Here is a 20,715-nt window from a genome sequence, read left to right as displayed (position 1 = left end):
CCGCGCTTCGCCGTCCGGAGAATCGTCCGCGGCGCCCACCCGACGACCGAAACAAACAACCCGCTCGCCGATCCGCCGGCACGTCAGCGGCCGGCGACGGCGCGCTGAAGCGTCTCCGGAGTGTGAATGGACCGCGCCAACCAGTGTACCCACGGGGTGGGGAGGAGGGGTGCACGCACACGCACACACACACACATGGTATTTCGGTCACGGCGTATGGATCCACCTGCTGTACGGCCGAGCTGCGTCGTCGTGCCCGTTCGCGTAGTACACGGGTGTCGTCGTCGCGGCCCGCAGTCGGTCGGGGTCGGGGCCGGAGCACCGCGACGGCCGGGCGGGTTGGGTGGGTTACGACGGTGGAATGCCGTCGTAGTCGTCATACGCCACCGCCACCCTCCTCGCCGTAAGTGAGCGCGCGCACGCACACGCATACGCACACACCGAGTACGGTCCATTGTGCGTGTGCGTTTGTGTGTGCGCGCGCGCGCATAGTATTCTCCGGCGGTGGCGGCGGCGGCGGCGTCCCATAGAAAAACATCGCCGCCGGCCGTCCGTCCTACCCACTGACGCCGATACGTAAACGTGTGTATACACACGACGGCCGGCCGTCATCGTTTTTTCGCATGCGTTGTCACTGCGTCGCGGTGTATAGTGTCAGCGCGCGCCGCGCCGCGCGCGTGTGTGCATGCGTGCGCGCGCGTATAATAATAATACACTTTGTTCAATCCGGGAGCGCGCGCTGCGTGTAAACCGAGTGGTGGTGCTCCGCCGCCGTGGTGCGCCGTAGTATGTAACGTAGTAGTATATTATATCGTTGTTGTAGTAGTAGTAGTAGTAGTAGTAGTAGTAGTAGTAGTAGTAGTAGTAGTAGTAGTAGTAGTAGTATTAGTAGTAGTAGTAGTAGTAGTAGTAGTAGTAGTAGTAGTAATAATAATAGTAGTGGTGGTGGTAGTCGTCGCCGTCCAACGCATGGGAGCGCGCGCGCGCGCGCGTGTGTGTGTGTGTGCGTCTGCCGCGTCTTTCTCGCTCGCTCCTCGACGCGCGCGACCTTCTCTCCTCTCCCGGCGGCGCGAATATACCACATATAAAACATACTATAACGTAACGTCGTAACCGCCGTCGCGCGAGTTAGTCGTTGACCGGCGTTGTAATTGTCGTGACGTGTGTGTGTTAGACGGAAAATGCTGATCAGCACCAGTGGCTGCACGACTATTATTATTATCAATAACAACTTGTTCGGTAAGTAAGTGGCGTTATGTGAACGGTTATAAATATATATTATATTTTTTTCGATTTTCTTTTACAAAAATAGTTTAGTGTTTTTCCACGAGATCAGTAGTCGCATATAAATTAATTTTATCTCTCGTCTGTTTTTACTTTTCTCTCTTTGCGGACTCGCGTGTGCATGAAATACTCCTCGGAACACCGGTTTACCAACGGCCATGTGTCAACGAATCTTTCAATCGGTCGTTGTCCACCTGTAGAACACCGATCTCGTGTACCTCCGAAAAATCACCAAATCCGTTTGTACGGTTAAAAATAACGCACAGGTGCGAAACGTGTCTAGATTTAGCCTTGGTCGTTCGGGACTGGTTTTCCAGCCGTTCAAATTTCTTGGGTTCCTTGAGATGTTTTTAGGCGTTAAAAAGTCGTGTTCGAATCGTCTGACAACCTAATGGAAATTCGCGAGTCTTACGGTGTTCGCAGTGAATATCTGACGTACTATTTATCTGCACGTAAATGTGTATGTACCAATACATGTATGTGTGTATGTGTGTGTGTGATGTGTTTGTCGTGCGTGCGTGTGAGTTTCGTTATAGTGGAAACAACCTCTCTAATCGGCTTCATTGACACTTAACAACATTTCGCGATGAGGTGTTGCGCGCTCGAGTTTTCGGCGGTTGGTTTTCGTTCCGCCTCAAGGTCGTCGCCGGTAAACGTGTGTGTGATGGTGTTGCCCCGTTTTGCTCGCCGATTGTGTACCGTTTACGGCATTCGTGTAGGTTTTCCGTTTCGCCAATAGCGAAAAATAAAATATACGGTTTAAATCGATCGCATACTTCGCACCATACTACGTACCTGTAGGTGCATTTCTATATTTTATATTTGTATCACATTTATGTACTACTCTTACCGATGACGCAAACGACGGTTCTACACATATTGTTATTATTATTTTTATAATTTTAATAATTTATAATTGTTTATTAATACGAGCATTCGAATTGCCGCGCTGCGAAAAAAAACCGACTGCTTGAGCTGAATCTATTAGGTACGATGTGCTTTTTTAGTTGGTCAATAAGATCACAAAACTTTATAAAACCAATGTGATAAGAGAGGAGTGGGACAGGCCTTTAGTAGACGTAATATATGAGAATCCGACACGTGGATTATGCAGTTTCCAAATACAACACACATACACACATGCACACTGTGTACAGCTTTAAATTTATGATAACAATATTAATACGATAATATCGTTAACGGGTGTTCGTCGTTTTTTTATTTAGTTCGCCAATAGTCTGCAATAAACAAATCGGATATAAAACAATAACTGTAAGTCTATAACGTTTCTAACGTATTCCGTGCTGGTGGTCGTATCGGCACCGAGGCGGCATAATTTATTATATATTATATTGTACTAAAACCATTAACCTTGCAGCCGACAGTCCAGTGCATCTTTCATTAGTCATAATGTCACATTACGTGCCTAGTGTCGGGTACGTTATCGTCAACGTGTTATCATCTGCGCAACAGATTATACTATACGAATGAAAAAAGCGCGTGTACGACGTCGTTTAATTAAGCTCACAAACCGATTTCGCCCGCTGGAAATTGTTCTGAAGGAACGTACGGGAAGTTAGTGGTAGGTGCGTGGCCGCGTACTTTATGGGACGTTCACGAGGCCACTGGAGTTTGGCGATCGGTTTCTTCCGGTGTATTCTTCTCGCATTTCTCGATACCCGTTTCGATAAGTCGTCGTTATTATTATTCTTTTCGGTGATAACAACGTGTATCATGTTAATGATAATTATTAAAATTTAATGAGTAAATGAGTGTTGTTGACAAAAACCGCGTCCCGGCATCGCCCATAAACGGATGAATAAGCGCACGCGGGTGTATGCACGTCGTTTGCGTGCGTACAAAGGGCAATTATCTATCGGCGTTCTTATCGTAGATAAATTGGTCCGATTAATAATAATAATCGTTGAGTACGAATATTTTAAGTGCACGATGCATTTATTGTGGTATTTGCAAAATAATCTACTCGTTTCCGAGAATACAATTTTGCAGATAAGACTCTTCGCTTTTATTGTGTATTTTTTCTCCTCACTGTGTATAATATTATTATATTCTCAACCCGCTGAACAAGCCTGTTCCGAGCCCCATTGTATACGATGTTTTGTTGTATACGGTTTTTTTTTTCTATTAATTTTTTGCCGTTTATTTAAGATTTGTTTGAAACGAGATAAGCACGCCACACTGTTACTGTTGGCGTATTGTTCGAGAAACTGTGTGTACAAAAATTATCAGCACGCACGTGTCGAGTACGACTCTTTTTGTCTGTCCTTTATTGTTGTGGTGTTTTACACTACAGCGTGTCTCCGGTATATACATATGATATTTATATATATATACGCTGCGTTTAATAATGGAATATATTAAAATAATAATAATATAGTATAATGTTATGCCAAACTCGTTGAATGAAATTGTATTTTATCAGTACATGTTTGCGTGTGTGTCGAGACTCGAGAGGACAACAATCTCGTAACAATCATGTATTGCTTTCTTTGTCTTCTTTTATGCACGCGTGTAACAGAAAATTCACCAACTGCATAATCAATATTATAATTTTATTAAATCTCTTATTATATTTATTATTATTATGTTAATATATCTGCTGGCTACTACTACTAATTGCTATCAACTAATATTCACAGTGGAGTTCTCTATACGTTTTATAAATGTAATTTAATCATTCATTGTATTTTTTTTAATTCTGCAATGTTTGTGAGGTAAATAAAAAAAAAATAAAGACCACCTATTTCATATCTTCCAAAAAATACTATATTTATCAGTCTGTGTTGTAGGTTTTTAATTTTTTAAATATCGTTTTAGCCGTTTTCGTTCTAATACGTAATTTAAACGAACCCATTTTACAGTAATTTTATAAAATCTAAGTTCACAGTTCGTGTGTATATTACCTCCCGGCTGCTCGAAAATGCAGCTTTTTTTTCAATTCCTATACGCGGCGGACTGCGGCGTTTGTCCAAATATAAGAGAAAATAACAGAAACCACTTGTACGCACAACTCGGACTCTAGTAATTGCCTACAATTTTCATTGGCTTCTTTCGTAATTTATTATTATTGATGTTTTATGGTTTGTCGCCTGCAGAGATACGCCCACACCGACAACATTCGCTCGCACACGTACACACAATGCATGTCCCGTGACAATAATTCCATTTTTTATATCGTTCACAAGAGTTTCCGTTATGCAGCGGTCTTATCAATAAATATTTTAGTAAATAACACGGCGATAGTGTGGTTTTAAAAGTTGCGATTTCCTGACCAAAATTATCTGCTATACGTTAAGTTATAAACTTCAAGTTTACAAAACTTGTGATCAAGTTAAGACAGTAGCTGGCGATTTACTACGACGACGGTTGACTATACGACAATATTATATAATATGTATTGCCATCGCATTAGTAATCTTTCACAATTTTATTGTCATCATAGTATATACTATTAGTATTGATTAAATATACTAATATATATAGTATATACATATATTGTATATTTAATCAATGCTATTAGTTATTCTCAAAATCTCATTACTTGTACTAGTTATTAGATTATAATTTCTAACTTGTGCGATTGGATTATTTATTTTTAGGTATTTATCAGCGATACGCGCAATGATCACCAGCGGTCTCGTGGTGGACGGCGTTAGCCACGGACTCCAGGCCCATTTGCCGTATAATCACCAGGCTGTCCACAACCACCACCGTATGTCGTACGCGGAACCGTCGGCGTACATGAAATCGGTAGGTCCTCCGCCGCCTTCGCCACAGCAACAGCAACAACAGCAGCAACAGCAGCAGTCTTCTGAGCTGCCGTCCACGCCCGAATTCCTGCGGCCGTTGCCGAAACCCGCGCCCGTGAACCCTCTTAAAGCGCCTCGGGCGTCGTCAAAGTATGCGGTGGACTGCCGTCCGGTCAATCTGACGGCCCCAAAAGAACCGTTACCGCCACCGTCGGTGGATCACCATATCAGGTTAGACGACCGGCACCATCCATACCCCGTGTACGGACATCCTCGGCTCTACGTCAGCGCGACGCCGTATCACCCGTACCATCCGATGCACCAGCCGCCGGCACCGTACGGCGTGTACACTAGCCCGTACGCGCCCGTCATTCCGCGCGATACCAGGCACCATCTGATGCAGCCGCCGCAGGAACGGAGATACCCAAGTCCGCCGAATAAGAATAACGGTGTGAGCGTGGGAAATCGGACCAGCCCATCGTCGTCGCCTCCCGAACAGTTTAAGGTTCCCAACGGTCGGGACAATAAACCACCCCTACAGCTGCAGCAGCAACGGATACTACCACCTCCCCAACCGGCCACTACGGTAGCTGCTGCGTCTGTTGTCAACCACAACAGCAACATTAACAACAACAATAATAACCACATAGGCGCTGCTGCTGAACCTTCGCCAAAGAAACTGCGGCGCAACACGCCGGAACCGCTATCACCGCCGGCGGCCAAGACGTCCAACTTCACCAAGGGTTCACTGATACGGTTGGCCAACGGAAATATAAAAAAGGTCGAAGACATGAGGACCGAAGACTTTTTGAACTCTGTGGAAAACAGCGACCTGCACAGGATCGATCCTAGCACGGTGGTGAGAATCGAACCTGTGACGGATTCGGCGGTCAAAGGCAACATAAAGATTACACTTAGCTACGGTGACCAAAGAAATCATCAGGTAAGCGGCGTTTCATTTATTATTGTTATTATTCTATATTATATTTTTTATCGATAAGGAAGTCGTCGTAGTAGTTTTCGTAGTAATAGTCATAACAGAAGTAGTATTATAATAGTAGTAGTAGTAGTAGTAGTAGTAGTAGTATTTTTTACCGGCCGCACTCTCCGTCGCTCCCACCACTCGCCGTAGTACGCGCAAAACCACCGCGGAATCTGGTCGTCTTGCGTTGTATATTAAACGTTTATGTAGTAAAATATGGTCTCTCCTCGGAATGGGGTTTGGTGAAAGACCGGCGGAGTAGGAGGCGACGACGAAGACTAATACGGATAGTAGGTGGATGACGTTGTGTGGTGGAGTAGGAGAACCATTAGCGCGGCGGTCTTAAAAACGAACCACTCGTCGCCGCCGCGGTGAATTCTGTTTGTAATAATAACTTCTGGAATGCAACCGAGACAATACGGGTTTTATTATTATTATTATTATTATTATTACTTTTTATCACGACGACGGTGCGCGCAGTGGGTGTCGCGAGGCGGTTGGTGGTGCGAGAGCGATGGGCATGTAATCTCGCTATACGACCTTGGAAGTCCACGAGAGGAACGCGGCGGCGGCGGACCCCGTTCGACGTGGATAGTTGTTGTAGTGAGTGACATTGTTCCGGACTGGTTCTAGTTCAAGAGGTGTGGAAAAACCCGGAGCTTGTGGAGGCGGCCATGTTTACGTGGCACGAGTTGGTCTTGGCGCGCGCGCGCACGCACCCGCGCGTGTGTGTATACGTTTTAGCCGTAGTAGTATTATTGTGTGCGGCGAGTGTATAACATTAATAATACTACGCGCGCGTTGGAATTCCTCGTCCGCCGACGACGACCACACGACAAAACGACGCGCGCGCGCGCGTGTTTTCGACACGGGTTTATCTCCAAAGACTCCGACGACCACCTTCTTAACGAGATCGAATAATAAAGTATATATTATTGTAATATCATTAAACATGTACCGCACATGTCCGGTCGATGTTTTTAAATAAATTTTCAAATTTAGTCTAAGGCCACCGCCGAGACAGATTTTCCCGACGTGTGTCAGACCGGTCGGTCGGTCTTACGTAATTTATTGTTCTCGGTCCACGTGTTTTCTCGTACGCTACCCCACACCCACACGCCCACGCACCAAACCGCGTCAATTCTACGAATATGGCCAAACAACACGGACTCGTTGCCGCACGCGGCTCCCGTCGGAGTACTAATCAGAATTTTGTTCAACCAATAACCGTTATCACGTTTTTACAAGTTTTCCCTTGAACATCAAACGTAACGCGTCCCTTGACGTTCGTCTATGTCTGCTTGTGCGGAACTTGGAAATCACTGTCACGTTTGATGTCACGTGTTCAGAAATTAGTGCACCCATCGTTTATCGTTACGTAAGCACAATATATTGATGCCCGAATTTCGAATCGTAGTCGGTTTTTATCCTCCGCTGCGGTATTAATAATAATAATTTAATTAATAATTTTATATTGTTTGCGATTAGTAAAATAATATAACTATATTATTACTGTTATTATTTTATTTTATTACTGTAAATCTAAACTACACTCAATAGGTGCATAGTTTTGTTTAGTCCTTAAAACCTGCTGTATATTTAATAATTAAAATTTATCGTGTCTTGAATTGTGATGTTGTTAACACAGTCGTATGGAAATTAACTCTTCTATTATTGTACAAGACTCTGTCGATGCCCGTTTTTTAATATTTTATCAGTGACAGTGTAATACTCTAATTTTACTCCGCTCGCAACACGATTATCTCGAATACTTAAAACAATCGTAAATTCGTAATGAAAACGATAGTTCGTAATTATTGTAAATAAGTAACAAATGGCATTATTTTTGTTAGTTTGTTCAACAAACACAAATGTACTAAATTACTAAATACTAAATTATTAATACCGAAATACCGTAAAGGTGTAAAGTGATATAAAACGTAGGTATGCATTTACGATTTCAGCATGTGTGTAAACAAGACTATTCTATTTTTTAATTTTTTTTATAATTTTAAGTTTTTAAATTATCGTTTGGTTATTATTTGTAGTATTTTTTCTCGCACCGGTTACAAATTACTTCACTTGAATTTTAGACCATTGTAGTTGCATAGAATTGCATGCAAATTCATTTCAATTAATAATTTAATTTCTGTAGGTCCGAGAACTCGGACAATTTCGAAGAATGATATGCTATAATATTTTATGTATTTATGTTGTAATTGCATTATAAATGTATCTACTAATATGATATTTATCTAAGAGTTGTTGAGTTTATAACATGTTAAACCCATTTAAATGACATTATTAACTACGCAACGGTCTTTGTTAAGTAACGTTGTTCGATTTAAATCGTGTTCATTGTCCAAAGCAAGTTTAGTACACACTACACGGCACACACCGTTGTTATAGAAGTTTATCGATAATCTTATATTATAAAACCGAATGTTTGATTTCAAAATATTTTTAATTAGTTCGATTGTTTTATTATTATTTATTATTAGTAACGTCGGAAACATTGTAATATTATTATAATATTCTCGAAAAGCTTCACATTATTATTATAATGGTTACCGATATTTTTTTACGTTTATCATCAACATGATAAATCCAAATATATATAATGTACTTTCTCGTTTCGCGGAATTCTCTGTGCCGAGAATTAATAATGTATATTTTTATACATTGGAATATCATATTGCATGTTATTTTTTTTATCTAATGCATAGAGACCATTTTCGCTGAGAATTCCTATTAAGCAATCAGGATCGTTTCCACTAACTCGTTCAAACCGTATAACCGAGCATTTAATTAAAAAAAAATTATATTATTATTTATCATAATAATAGACGTGTCGTCTTAACGGATAATCATCCCACATTAAAAATCATTCCCCGTATTTGTTTTTGCATTCCGCATTTCATTATTTTTGATCTCGGAAGAAAAAAAATCGGTATACGCTGTTCAATACACGTATGCAGTATATTATACGTGGGTACGTTTATCTGCTGTGCATGCAGGCGTATTGGCATGTGCAGTTTGCACTGTGGTTAGTAATAATGACTAATGAATAATAAATAATAATGATGATAATAATAATAATAATAATAATAATAATAATAGTAATAAAATGTGTCGACCGGGTTTGAAGAACGAGTGCGCGCGTACCTTATATCATGTACTATAGTAAAACGACGGGCTCTGGGCGCTATATTATATTATAGCTGAATCGTTGCCGATGGGCGATAAATAAAATTCATTCTTCGGCAAGCGGTTTTATATTATTATGAAAAGAAAAAAAATATACATTATCCAGTTCAAAGAGCAAAAAATTGATATCGTGTTCGTTTTATTTTTTTCCGCTCATTTATTTCGACGACGACGGCGGTGGCGCCGGTCGCATTTCATTACGTAACGCGTAATTTTTCGTGCTACGGTCTGTGCGCGTGTGTCGGCGCGCGATCACCGCGGCGGCGGCGGCGGTCTCATTATCGAAAACGCATAAATTTCATTCAACAATAGTAATTATTAGATATTACGCACGGGCGCGTTTTCGTGATACGCACCATTTTACAGGTTGGCGTGGGCGGCCGGCGGACGAGTGATGCGATCTACGACGTGTATAGAGGCGATCGCGGCGCGTCACCGTCGTTTTCACCGAACACGCGCCGCTCGCGAGTCGCGGTCAACCCTCTTTTCTGTGTGTTCGGTTGTCCGCGCACACGTAGTTATACGCGGCGACGCGTGTATAATACAGTGCACTTGCTCGCCTCGCCGCCGCCGCCGCCGTTCCCTTTGTTTTTCTCGTTATCGCGTGTACCTGCGCTTTTTCTTCTCTCCGCTTGCGCAAACTAGTTTCGAAAATGAGAGAAAAAAAAAAAAGATGTCCGAGAAAGGAAAGAACGAGTACCTACTCACGGCGGTCGGCGGCGCGCGCGTACCTGCAGCATATTGTGTGTATATGCAGAGAAAGAGAAGATGGCGAAAAAAAAAAGCTGATATCAAACACAAAGCCAAAACGAACGCGGTGTTCGGCCCCTCTAACTCCGCCCGCCGTAACCCGCGATTCAGCGCTACACGGAGAGTATTGTGTGTGTGCGCGTGTGTGTGAGTGTGACCTTTTTTTCGTCTGAAGGTCGGAATGCAGACATCGATTGGAAATGCTAATACGGCGCCCCTTCCCGGCTCATCCCGCGCGTTAAGCGCACTGCTCGAGTGCACCCGTCGCGCATGTGCACCGAATACGGGATGTTCCCTGCTGGCGAGGTATAGAGGGTGCACACTATATACGTGTGACCCCTTTCGCTCTCCCTCCCACCAAAACGGTCTTCGGAAATAGTATAGCTAAAATTTATTCATCTTTGTTTACTGAATGAATCGATTTTATATATAGTATTCTACCTAACCGCTACATGACTTAACTACATATTAACATTATATATTACTTATTTACTCATTATGTATACCTACAACCTACTATTTATACTATATACATTATTACTCCTACATATTTATATCCTTATGTATACGTTTGGATTGTATCCGGTATACACATGGTCACGACTTGAATACGTATTCTACGTATTTGTAACCCCGCTATTGCCAATCGCGCGTGTAGATTTAAAAAAAAAATGCAAAAAACCAGGGTCATAAATTTCAATCGATAATCATGGCGGACAAATAAAAACGTGCCTAACGTTTGAACGAGATTAAACTGCTCGATAGTCGGCGTTGTCGTAGTTGGGTTTTTGGTTTATCTTTATACGTCACGATGGGTCAGGGTTATTCGTGTCAGAAAAATAAGGGTTAAGTTGTAGGACTTGTTTAGAGTTTTTACTAAATACATATTGTACGTATACTATTCTCTCGTCATTATTAATCTGCTGAGTACAACAATAAATCAAAGTATTTCGAACCATTAATGGATCCTATTGCTGTAGCTGATATCTTAAATTTACTAATATTTTATAATTTTTAATTGAACATTAAAAGGTGATTCTTAATCATTATTTCATGTTTTGTTTTTAGTTTATAATAATTAATAAAAATGTATATTATTTATGTATATAAATATGATATTATACAGGTAGACAGGTATTGAGGATTAGGTAGAATCACTATATTACAATATTATATGTACCTACTTTTACGCCCTACGTAGTAAGTCATATGTTATATGTATAATAATATATTTATACTTATGGGTATATAGGTAAACCAATACATCATGGTTAAATGTCACTAAATTGTAGATGAATGAACTATAATCTATAATGCACGACAATTGATATTTGATAATATACTTGATATTTATATGTTATAGAGCATATCTAGTGTTTTCACTTAGGATATATTTTATACTAATCCTTACCTCTAGACTCTAATAAGGTAGTTGTTATAATAATTATCTTTAATAATATATATTATTCATACAACTATATATAATATCAAGTAGTAATAATCGACATTAATAATACACTACATGACTACACAATATTATATAGTACAATCACAATCACGATTTAAAATAATATTATTTTAAATTGTGGTCACAAGTCACTCACGGGAAGCGCCTTCTATTTCTGCCCACTATGAGTATGTACAAAAGGCCGGTCTATTATGTACTGATTAATATAAATCATAAGGTCAATGAGTGTTGTACTAAATGGACATGAGCCAGTTCGGCCTCAAACTAAACTTGAGTTTTAGGATCAGTGTACCAATTGCACTTCTTTTATTTCAAGTCAGTCAGACAGTAAACCAATCGCGTTTACCTTTTATTTTAACCTCTTAGCTTAAAAATGTGTCTTTTCATAAGCGTTAGAAGTTAAGATTTTGACAGAAGTCGTTAAATTTACGAAAATTTACAAATTATGGAACTTGCGACGTATGTTGCATCTTGCATTGTTACTTATACAAAAAACATATCCACCTCAACCGTTCGTTTAAGTATTATCTATAATCTTCCATCCCACAATGAAGGTGTCATCAATAAAAATGTGCGTTTTTATGTCAAAACAGTGTTATTCATGTCTTCAAAAAATTGATCAAAAGTGAACGAGTGAATGCCACTATACTCTACCATTAACTAATATAAGTCCAACATGTCGGTGGTTCCATTGGCATCACGTGTTTTTATTTCATATTTAACTCTGATACATTTCCGTGCAAATTGTATTTACCATGAGTATTGGGCATTGGCCCCTGCTTTTGGAACAATGAAGTGTAGGTGTTGTAATTTACGGTTTCAGGTATACATGACTGTATTCGCTTAGGTTATTGAAGGGCTTCTACTCATCTATGAGAGTTATGAATCTAAATTATATTTCATGTTTATAAAGTGGAGTAATGTAGCTTTAAATTAATATTTTCTACTATAAAAAAATAACCCACACGTCATTATCTCACAGCGGCAACGTCAGTCTCCGTCTGACTCGCAGATATCACCCGAGACCTGGGCGAGACGTAGATAACATATTATACTACTCGTTCGTGTAGATAACACACGACATGAGTTCATTATTTAGTAGTTTAAAATGTTTAATTTTAATACTCAAGGATTGAAAATGAAATTTAAGATTCCTCATAAGTTATTCTTGTTGAATTTTATAAAATAATTTAACATGAAATCAAATTAACTATTTGCGAATATTTGAAATATAATACATTTTATAGAATTGTATATTATGCAAACTTAAAAACTAAAATAATTTCTCTAACTTTTTCATATGATTTTTAATTTTTTCTATTTGGTTCTAACATTGAATCATGTCTTTTCCGTTACATGCATATTAATCCTTATGTACCATACATGTGATAATAATATCGTAATAATGATGTGCCGCATGGTGTACGGCCGTCAGTCGGCTGTGGATATGGAGCAATGTCAGTGTTTTGGTTGTAGGGGTGCGTGAGATATGTATTCTCACGTGACACATGGTTTAGACAAAAACATCGCATGTGTTGATCATAAATACGAAAAGAAAAACACAACGTACACGATTGCGATGGCCGGTGGGTTTTACTACATTATCTACTTATACATATTTAAAAACAATGACATGCTAGTAGCTAGTACATAGCAGTCGTCACTTGTATCGACGTTTGTGATGACTCGGCGATCTTATGGTTTCTCGTGGCGGCTTATAAATTATAATAAATAATAACATTTTGCACTCACACAAAATACCTATAGCTATACCATATGATTTAGCACTCATATACAGGCTATACAGGCATACAGGCGTATTTTAATAATCCTCGTATTTTTCTGATATTTTTGGTAAGGAAAAACAAGTCAACCAAAAGTCGAACAAATTTCGTAAATGTAAGTTCCTTCCGAAGACTGCATGACGCTCGGTCGGTTGGCGGCGGTCACGAAAGTTTCGTGTGGCTTCGACAGCTTTCCTTTGTTGTTCACCCCGCGAACCCGGCCGATCCCTGGCAACAGCGGATTGCGCGCGCACGAACTTTGTCCTGCGGAGCTTATGAATTGTGCAGGGAAATTCATTCATGTAACCCACCACCCGCGCGATTTTCGCGACGTCGCTGTTGGTGCCCAGTAGTTGTGCTTCAATGGCGGCCGGGTGGCTCGCTACCGCGCTTGCGTCATTATTATACCCAGCGCGGGTGCTTTTTCCAATCAAATATAAAGTGTAACATACTCAATTTCAGCTGTTTAATGCGTATTTCGATGTTTGAAAATTTAAAACAGTTCGTTTTTAAAAAGAAAATTATAATAATATATTATGTATGTATATATATGAAAACAACGTCTACCGTTTACGCAACTATAAGAAAATATAATTTTCGCAGGTCGATCACTATAAGTATGATAGATCTTACCTATCATCAATTTTGTTGAAGAATTAATGTATATTATTTTAAATAAACTAAAACCCATAACATTTCGCGTGATGTGTACCTCGATCTATGGTTAAACTAATAAATCGAAAAAATATATAACATGTTAATGTTGACATACAATTGCTAAATTAAAAGCAATATTTTTTCTACGGAACACCCTGGACATTATTTAATAATACACATGACACATCATATACCAACAATATCCGTATTCGTGTTTTTGTGTTGTAGAATGATGTTACAATTTGACAATTTAATCTATTTTAATTTTCAATAATTTTCCGGTGTTTTGATAGATTCTTCAAATTCAATGATTGAAAGGACAAAATATTAATAATTTTAATAATAGTAAATATAGTATTATCAATAATACACCACCTGAAACGATCGTCGAAAAATCTGATTAGCATTTATTATTACCGATTTTGTATTATTTCTATTTCATTTATTTTATTTGTAATTTCGTTCACACATTAATTATTTATAATGTTACAATGTAGAATAGTTAATAATTCCATAAAGTTCTATAAAAATATAATATATAATATTGTAATACACAGACTCTGTTTGGAACGTCAGAAGTTATAAACGCTGCACAGTACGTATTCATCATACAGTTTCGGTAAATAATGATGATAAACGGGACCCATTCAAACTAAATTAACAATAGTATACATTTATTGTATACATATTAGACAGGAAAAAATGTTTAGATAAAACCGTGTCAGATATCAGATATACAATAAACAACAAAAAATTATAATAAACCGATGGAAAATTGAAACATCATAAACTGCGATATGAGCCGCAGCTATAAGTGAAGAGTCGCGCGCTCGCGACGCTGTTTCTCACCGCATTGACCTCGGCATTGACGTTTTCTGCATAATCGGTCATTTGCTGTCACACGTTATTCATAATATATATATATATATATATGCTCCTAAAACACTGTATACAAATTCTACAATATACATATTACATAATATATTAAATACATTTCTCCAGTTCTCAACAGTATCCATACTCGCGTGTTCTTCTTTATTTTATCCTTCTATATATTTATTAGCTATAAGCTATAACTTATAACTTATTAGTTATTTACTACTATACAATATGCTATAAATTATAGCTATTATAGCCTACCTCTATATAGTTAGTCTACAGAAAATTTTGATGTATTCCGTAAGTACATATGTTTGGTAAACTATTTTATTAGACTAGCTAAGGCTGACACTCGCGGAAATCATTTTCTTGGTGTCATATAAAATATTTTTATTTTTGTCATATAAAGAAAACCTGATTATTAATTACATTAAAATAATAATATTAAGTTACATTTAGATTTGTTTGGTTTATAACGCGCGTTGTTGATGTTAAGCCGACTGGATATTATATATTATTAAATCATTGATTATAAAATATAAAATATATAAAATATAATATTTATAATCAATGGTTAAATGCACATAATGCAATTTTCCTTTGTACTATATTATAACAACAATTTACCATTAGCGCGTAGGTCAGCTGTCTTTAAATTATTTTTTTTTAACAAACTGAGTATGCTTAAAACAACTATCTGCTATTCTGCTCAAATACAATGAATCTGATTTGTAAGCATTCTAATAACAAGCTGTAGTGTATCAACGTGTGTACATTAAAATTTATAAACTCTATAATAAATGGATTATTAAATATAAAAAGCAATAATTATTTTATTTCGTATGATGTTCTATTAAAAACTATAAACGTATGATGTATTTATTATGTATAATATAATTTACATTAGATGACGACAATCGTAACAATAATTGTTATTACTTATTAGTTATTAGACATTAATATATATGTATGAATGAATTCCAAACGTGTTTTAAACACAATAAAACTGAATAATATTTATTATCCTAAGTATAATAAGGCCGTGCCATACATATAATGTGTTCCGCCTCCTATAATTCGAATATTAATATACAAACTGTGTACAAACCTTTTTCTTTGTATAAAATTTCAAGATTTGAGTTTTGCCGTTTTTTTTTACTTAGATACCACACAATATAATATCATGTCTGTTTACAAGTGAACAACTTGAAAAATATTTTATTGCCGTTAGGGTCGTTACCGTGAATCGCGAGCGATGTCAGGACGTTATTTGAACACGTTGTTATCGTAAGAAAAAATAAGACAAGTATGATATAATAATATAATATATAATAAATATCAAATAAACGTTGTCTGTGAGCACGATAAACACCGAAACGATTATTATTATTATTATTTATTAGTTTATTACTATTATTGCAACGAGTGGTAGAGCAGTATTAGTGTGCAGTGTGATAGTAGCAGGCGTCGCGCGTCGGCACATTATTATCCTGGCGAGGCCGTAATGTGTCCGAAATCGTAACGCTGTCGCATGCGTCGTCGTTGGCGTTTATCCGGCGCGACGTTCCTGGTGCAACGTGTGCACCGTGTGTCGTATGCACATTTTGAAGAGCGTACTAAATATCAGGGTTCAGGGATCGTACGCGCTTACATTATTTTATTTTTTTATAAATTTGCGTTTATTCGGCGTAACAACGTATAGTTACGTACTCATAGTGCACGTTGTGCGAGCGCGAGCAAACATCGCCGAGTGGTGATGGCGTGCGGCAGTGGGGAAATTTCGTCCTTGAGGCAAGGCAGGGTCATTACTATGTAGGCTAACGTAGTCGTCGTAGTAGGCTTATAACATTATTATTATATCGGTCTCCCGTCCCCGCTACGCCGTCGTTCCCTCTCACCTGCCCATCCGTTCCCTTGCCACCACCGACCAATTGATCACCTCTTCACCGCGCTCACAGGTAACTCCGCTCCTCGCTTTTCCGAAGTCCACGTAGTCGGACGAAAAAATACACACACGCACGTCACGTTTATAATAATATGATAGAATAATGCTATTTTCCGTCGCCGACGACCATCTCTCCGACTACATCTCGCTCACGCGTCGAGTTTGTTGACCTGTTGCACTCCCGACCACTGACCGACGCGCGATAGAGACTGCGGCTGAACGCATATTATTATTACACATGCACATACACGCCCATGGTTATTGCCAAAAAAAAAAAAATAATAATAATAATAATAAATAAATAAAAGAAGTACAAATCCTGTTCGAAGAGTTGGCCTTGTTCGAGGACGAAGAAACGCGCGTACATACATAATTTATACTCGTCGCACGCACACACACGCACATCAGCCGCGTTCGCGTTTCTTTCTACTAAATTTACATAATCGGTTTTTGTTATTATTATTTTTTCCGTCCGTCTGGGCTCGCCATCTAATAAATTAGTAGATACCATTAGACCAGCCACTCAGAGACAGTGTAATATAATATCATAAAATTACTATATATATATATATATATATATATAGTCAGTCTTAGTTTAGTCAAGGGCGTCCCCGCGTCATATTATAATGTTCGCGAGATGCGCCGTAGTGATGTTCAGTGTATACCGACGGATAACCGAAACGACGACGGAAAATGTCGGGGAGGCGTACGTTGCCGCCGTCGTCATTTGTGATGACATCCGTCACCCCATTGTTGTAGAGGTGGTGCTATGATAGTGGTACTGGTGTCCCGCATTGCATGTTACAAATTACAATTATAAACATCCGTGGGAGTGGTTGATGTCGCGCATTATTCCCCTTCACCCCTTCCACACACACGCACATACACTGTATCGTCACATGTTTATTATAATATTATGTTTATGTATAAAACGCGCAAAAATAAATAGTCAATATTCGTAGGTACGGATTTGAATAATATTCGCCTATAGGTACAAAAATATTTTGCGTTTTGGAAAATAAATCGTGTTTTCTGCTATAGATCGTGGGAGCTGTTTATAAGTTATATAAATATGTACTATATAGTACAGTATCCGCCTCACCAGCTATATATTATATATAGTATAACAATAATAATAATAATAATACCTATGTAAATTTGGGAGATTTATAACTAATCAACGTTTTCATTTTTAGATCGGCAATGACAACAAAAAGACGAGTTCAGCGGCGGCCATTGCGGCTGTGACGTCCAAATCGCAACAGGTGGAAATGGAGAGTGGCGCCGAACACCCGTACTTCGTGTTTGGCCGGGGCTGGGCGTCGTGGAGTCCGGCTAAGACGCTGGCCAAGTACGGGTTGACGTGCCAGAGATTGCAGGTGGGTGACGTGTGCGTGTCGCTGACAAAACGAGTGGCGGCAGTGGCTTCCGACTCGACAACGACAACGGCCACGACCACGACAACGGCCACGACCTCGACAACGCCACCGCACGGAAAACGACGGCAGCAGCATAACGTCTCTGCAGCCGTACAACAGCAGCAGCAACAGCACCACAATCATCAGCAACAACACCTCCACCATCTCCATCAACATCATTCGGCGGCCGTTCAAAAAGCTCAGCTACAGTTGCAGCAACAGTTTGTGGACGACGAGAAGAACAGCAGGAACAAGAGACGGTGGTCCGCCCCTGACCCAGAACCCGCTACTTAAGAGAACGATTTAAAAGAAGACGACGATAAATCTCTGTGCCTAAATGTTTTTATCCGCTTCTCGATCTTTCTCAAATTTTATGAACGCGTAAACGACGACCTTATATACATGTACGCTATCATTACTCGTTAGTTTATTGTATACAGGTGTATATTGATCAATATAAGATATTGGTACGCGCGAGATTTTTACGGGACAAAAACGACGTCAAAACAATCTTCTAGTCCCTTACCCCGTCCTCCATTTTTCCTTTCATCAATGACGTGATATCATAATGTTGTTTCGTTTGGTTTTTGTACATTTTTATATTTTTCGCCATGCCCACCCGAATCGAATTGATCCCAGATAGTCTCGTGGTGATGTTTAGTTTCGACATTTTTTAGGCCATCGCATATGTGTTGGTACATAATGATTCCCTTTGCAGTTACTACTTTTACTTCAATATAATGTGTAATCGTACAAAGACTGAAAATTCTATGAAGGTTTTGAGAGATTGTTTTGTGTATTTCGAATACTCGCGGTACAAAAGTATTTTATATATTCGATGTTTGACCAGCGAGGATCAGGGGGAAGAAAAAACTTAAAAACAAAAACAAAACGTAATGATAAACTAAGTAAGGATTCACTCGTTTTTTCTCAATATTATGAAACATATAAAAATATAATTTGTTATATGTAAAAATGAGTAATACCTATTTTTATCGTTGTTATTTTGTTAAAAACTCAAACAAAAATTTAGATACATGTTATACATTCACTATTAAAAGTCTATAAAATGTATATTTTTTTTTCGGAAAAAACAATGTAAAAATATTTACCTATATTTCGTGTTTAATTATCTATAATAATATGTAAACCACCTTTTAATATTAATACGCTTAAAACTTAAATGCCATACATTATGTGTTATTATTATGTATAAGTTTGCAGTATTTCAAAAGCTCTAAATTTATTTCTGGATAGAATGATCTCATCGCGCGTAAATGAACAAATTTTTTTCAAAAAATTTTAATTTCTCCTGTCTTTCAAAATTAAAATTTTTACGCATGTGATATTTTAAAAATGAGGTGGAAATGACCTTTTGATTTTATATTAAAATAATTATAATAATATATATATATAATTATAATATATATATTTATATATATTATAAAATAACTTAAAATAATATTACTATATACGAACATTTGACTCTCAAGACTATAGTTAAAAAATAATATATTTTTACTATGATTATTTTCTTTTAATTATTAATTATATACTTATAACTATTTTTGTTAAAAATCTGATAAGTTGAAGAGACTGACAAGTACATGATAATCGCGGTTGAGTTAAACCACTTCATTATTATATTTTTTCTATCAGGTCTAAAGACTGTAGATGTGAAATTCTTTTTACCTCTCAACGATATGATATTTATTTATTTATTTTTAGCCCATGCTTTTTCATGCACATATCCTCATATTGCCTAATGTATAAATTATAATATTTAAATGTATTGATGTATGATTAAAAATAAAAATTGCCAATTTGTATTTATTTTAATGTATAAAGTGATACGAAAATGGCAACAATACTTTGTGTTTACCAGAATGTTATTTTTATTTTTTTTATTACATTATCTATATATTATGTATGTATATTGTATACATGTTCATATTTTTTATGTTTTTGACTATTTGATGTTTTACATGTATCGGATAATAGTTACAAATTTACAATGTTTATTACCTTTTAAAACGTAAAATTTGATTGTATTGTGTTAAAAAAATAATAATATTTTGTTGAGTCTATATTATGTACAAATCATACATATTGTTTTTCTTTTTTACACTCGTTTAGACCTGCATATATATTTATTTATATTATGTATAATTGAATTTATAAAGATGTTCTAATAACATATGCCATAGTTGTCTTACGGATGATTACATTATAATTTTAAAATGCATAACCATATGCGTTTGTTGTGAAACGTTTCGTAACATGGTTAAAATTTAAAACATGAATCAGCCCATTATTTGTTTTCTTTTTCTGACCCAAGCACAACACATTTTTTATTACCTTTTAGTGATTACCTTTAATATTAGAGTGAATTAACCTATTATCAATCTGAACATTCTGAATTATAGGAAAATTATCTGTGTTTTTACGTGGGATATTTTCGTTATTAAAATTGTTATGCAAGTTATGAGTATGTAAAATATTATGATTTAAAATATTTATTTTCCCGCAATCGCAGAAAAAATTTAAACATTGTAAAAAAGCCAATGTACA

General features: G+C 37.7%; 1 protein-coding gene across 3 annotated transcripts; it reads left to right on the top strand.

The window, feature by feature from the left end:
- Positions 1-1,093: 1,093 nt before the first annotated feature.
- On the top strand, positions 1,094-20,120 carry LOC113556117. Of its 3 annotated transcripts, none has more exons than XM_026960878.1 (3): positions 1,094-1,243; positions 4,905-5,997; positions 17,923-20,120. In XM_026960878.1, exons 1-3 carry the CDS (start codon positions 1,182-1,184, stop codon positions 18,436-18,438), a joined length of 1,671 nt encoding a protein of 556 aa, XP_026816679.1. In that variant the 5' UTR covers positions 1,094-1,181; the 3' UTR covers positions 18,439-20,120. The 3 variants fall into 3 exon arrangements, with proteins under 3 accessions (XP_026816679.1, XP_026816680.1, XP_026816681.1); XM_026960879.1 differs by having other exon boundaries at positions 1,109-1,239; positions 17,923-19,529; XM_026960880.1 differs by lacking the exon at positions 1,094-1,243 and adding an exon at positions 1,280-1,550 and having other exon boundaries at positions 17,923-20,117.
- Positions 20,121-20,715: the final 595 nt, after the last annotated feature.

Source organism: Rhopalosiphum maidis, chromosome 4 (assembly GCF_003676215.2).
Source record: "Rhopalosiphum maidis isolate BTI-1 chromosome 4, ASM367621v3, whole genome shotgun sequence".
NCBI lineage: Eukaryota > Metazoa > Arthropoda > Insecta > Hemiptera > Aphididae > Rhopalosiphum > Rhopalosiphum maidis.
This window is presented reverse-complemented; position numbering and strand designations above follow the sequence as displayed.

What these genes read in the sequence shown, in the direction of transcription:
- LOC113556117 (XM_026960878.1), top strand. Translation starts at nt 1,182, where the DNA reads ATGCTGATCAGCACCAGTGGCTGCACGACTATTATTATTATCAATAAC. An exon ending in AATAACAACTTGTTCGGTAA is followed by an intron (nt 1,244 to 4,904) that starts GTAAGTGGCGTT and finishes ATTTATTTTTAG; the next exon opens with GTATTTATCAGCGATACGCG. An exon ending in GTGACCAAAGAAATCATCAG is followed by an intron (nt 5,998 to 17,922) that starts GTAAGCGGCGTT and finishes TTTCATTTTTAG; the next exon opens with ATCGGCAATGACAACAAAAA.